This window comes from Echinops telfairi, unplaced genomic scaffold (assembly GCF_000313985.2).
Source record: "Echinops telfairi isolate 266 unplaced genomic scaffold, ASM31398v2 ScPeMD7_655;HRSCAF=1070, whole genome shotgun sequence".
NCBI lineage: Eukaryota > Metazoa > Chordata > Mammalia > Afrosoricida > Tenrecidae > Echinops > Echinops telfairi.
The window spans coordinates 10,815,334-10,818,600 of NW_022104553.1; the positions used below are offsets into that span (position 1 = coordinate 10,815,334).

General features: G+C 47.6%; 1 protein-coding gene across 1 annotated transcript in view; it reads left to right on the top strand.

Moving 5' to 3' along the window:
• The first annotated feature begins 333 nt into the window (after window positions 1-333).
• LOC101647350 (butyrophilin subfamily 1 member A1-like) overlaps window positions 334-3,267 on the top strand; it is an 11,171-nt gene continuing 8,237 nt past the window's right edge. Inside the window, 1 exon segment of the mRNA XM_045292265.1 lies at window positions 334-418. Within this exon segment, the coding sequence (XP_045148200.1) occupies window positions 334-418 (85 nt within the window).

A 3,267-nucleotide genomic window follows, 5' to 3' on the forward strand; every position in this document is an offset into this window, starting at 1 on the left:
TGCGGAGTGGCCTGTTCGTGGGGGGAAGGGCTCCCCAGGGCACAGGTGCTGAGGAAGGCAGTCCTGGGGTCTGGATAGTGAGGTGGCAGTGGGTGTGTTAGTGGGGTGGGAAGGGAAGGAGTGGTTTCTTCCTAACGGTTGTCTGTCATCACAATTTCCCCTCAAGGACGGAGAGGGTCCAGGCTCAGTGTTTCTCAAAATCAGGGTTGTGTGGGGCCCTGAGCATTGTAAACACGATGATGCACCAGAGACCCCGGGGGAGCAACTGGCGGGCTGCCTTCTGTCAGGTGGTCCCCACTGACTCCTGCCCCGTCACCTCCCAGCTCGGAGGAAATGGAGGGTGCCCCTGGCTGCTCTGGGCTCTGCAGCTTCGCTTCCCTGCTGCTCCTCTTCCAGCTGCCCACGTGGGGGGCCACAGGTGAGTGCTCCCCCACCTCGACCCTGTTACCCTGGGTTGGGTGGGATCCACGCATGAGCTGCTGGTTCTTTCCATCCAGATGGGTGGAGGTTCTGGGACCCCACCCCCCGCCTCCCGAGAGATTATGGTACCCCATATTAATTATAGTTAAACATTTTAAAACTTGTTAAATAATAAGGGGAGTCTAAAAAACTCTGGCAATTGCCCCATGATGACTTCTTTAGTGTTTATTAGAACAAAGTATGTGCTATTTGAACATACCTTTCCCCCTCATTTTTCTTGATTTCCTTGCTTTACTAACGTCCTAAGCACACGTGTATGCACACACGAATGAGCCTTCTTGCTCCAGTGTTCAAAGCGTGTCATGATATGTTGGGCATTGCTCTATGCACAACACAGACACAGAGTCACTGCCTTAGTAGGTCTCCATCCTAGGAAAGGGCAATCAATAGTCAATGCGCTAAAGCAAGCAAGGCTACAGTTTATCAGAGGAGACTAGTGCTGTAAGGTACTCAAGGCGAGCAGGTGTGATAGAAGCCGGGGCAGGTGTGGACCGTTCAGCAAACATGACAATCAAATGGTTAACAAACACACGCAGAGATGCTCACGCTCACTAGCTGTGTTAGACAGGGTTCTCTAGAGAGATAAAACCAAATTCCTGATAATATAATATATTTATTTATAAAGATAATTAGATATATAACGAGAAATGAACTGTTAAATCATATGCAGATAAATATACAATACAAGAAATAAACAGTTAAATTAGAAAGCACTATAAATGGCTTAGTGCAACTCACGTCCATGAGAGAAAGTTGAGAGACTAGCAGTCCTTCAAGTCTCTGTCTGATGCCAGATCTTCCTCTATTTGTAGAGAGAGCTAGGCTATGTCAGCACAGCAGCCAATCACAAGGCAGGTCACCAACCTCCAGTCCCCAGCTCCAGAGAAGTCTTAACGAGACCTCAACTTACAGCAACACAGTCCACAGGCTAGGCATCCCACAGGCAGTGTAGCCTTTAAATTGAGGCACAGAACAAGCAAGGCAGCCGTACACTGGTCTGATGATCACAGAGCGAGAGACAGGAAAGGCAAGGCTCACCAAGCCATCCATCTCTCCGCCCCCCAGTCAATCCCACCTGCATTTATCAGCCAGGCTGGCACAATAAACTATCTCACTAGCCCTCAGGGAGATGCAAAGCACAACAATGAGGAGACATCCATGGAAACCCACCAAGATGCCTAATGAAACAAACAAAAATACAAACCCTGGGAGGGTGCGGAGAGGTGGGAACTCTTCTACCCTGCAGGAGGGTTTGTAAAGATGTACAATCCTCATGGAAAGTGATGCGGAGCTATCTGAAACGACAGCAGATAGAACTATCAGGGGACTCAGTAACCCCTCTTCTCTCCGTCGATCAAAATGGAACTTATTGGTTTAGTTGTTAGGATTTTGGTCTTCTTTACATTGAGCTGTGATCCATACCGGCGGGTGTACGCATTGATCTTTATCGGCAAGTGCTTCAAGTCCTCCTGGCTCTCAGGAAACAAAATTGTGTCACCTGCACATGGCAGGTTGTTCCAAAACCTTCCTTGACTCCTCGTGAACCCCGCTTCTCTGATGACTTGCTCAGTCTACAGATCTAATAGGTGTGGTGGGAGGACGCCACCCTGGCGTGCCCCTTGCCTGATTGTAAAGCATGCAGCCTGCCCTGGTGCAGGTTGCCCAACTGCCTCTTGATCCCTGTCCTGGTTCCACATGGGCACAATGCAGCGCTCCGGATCCTCCTTCTTCTCAAGGCGATCCATCGTTTGTCATGGTCCACACAGTCGAATGCCTTAGCGTAGTCAATAAATACAAGTAAACATCTTTCTGGTTCTGTTTTCAGCCGAGATCCATCAGACATTACCAATCATATCCCTTGTTCCACCTTCTCTTCTGAATCCCGAAACTCTGACAGCTCCCTTTCAACGGACTGCTGCCACGGTTGTTGGGTGAGTTTCAGCAACACTGGCTGCGCGTGAGAACAATAACTTTGTTCTATCATTTGTGCATTCTGTTGGTCATCTTTCTTTGAAATGGGGATCAACACGGGTCTCTTCCCATCAGGTGTACAAGTAGCTATCTTCCAGATTTCCTGGCAGGGACACGTGAGTACTGCCAGGGTGTCAGCAACTTGTTGTAACATTTCATTTGGTGTTCCATCAATTCTGGGAGCCTTGTTTTTGGCTGATGCTTCAGTGCATCTTGGACATCTTCCTTCAGCACCGTTGGCTTTTGCTCATATGCTACCCCCGGAAATGGTTGAGTGCCAACTAGCTCTTCTTGGTCCAGTGACTCTGTGCATTCTTTCCATCTTCTTTGGATGCTTGCTCCATCGTTCACTATTTTGTGCACAGAATCTTCCAATATTGCAACTCGAGGCTTGACTTTTTTCTTGAGTTCTTTTCACTTAAGATGCTTGAATGTTCTTCCTATTGGGACTTTTAACTCTGTGTCTTTGCACGGTTCATTCACAGGCAGGCAGAGAGCAATGGAAGCGCATCGATGCAAATGCAATTATTTAAAATTCAACACCGTATCATAGATTCTTCCTTTTGATGCATTTTACATTCTCTTTAATTTTTATTACTCTTGTAAATGGAGGTTTTTCTCTGTTAGGGTTGTTGATGCTTTTTCGTTTGGGGGCTTATATTTTTCACGATATGAAATTCAGGCAAGATATGACAAAATACCCATTTATAAACTATCAAGGGCTCATGAGGGAGGGGGGAGCGGGGAGGGAGGGGGAAAATGAGAACCTAATGCCGGGGCTTAAGTGGAGAGGAAATGTTTTGAGAATGACGAGGG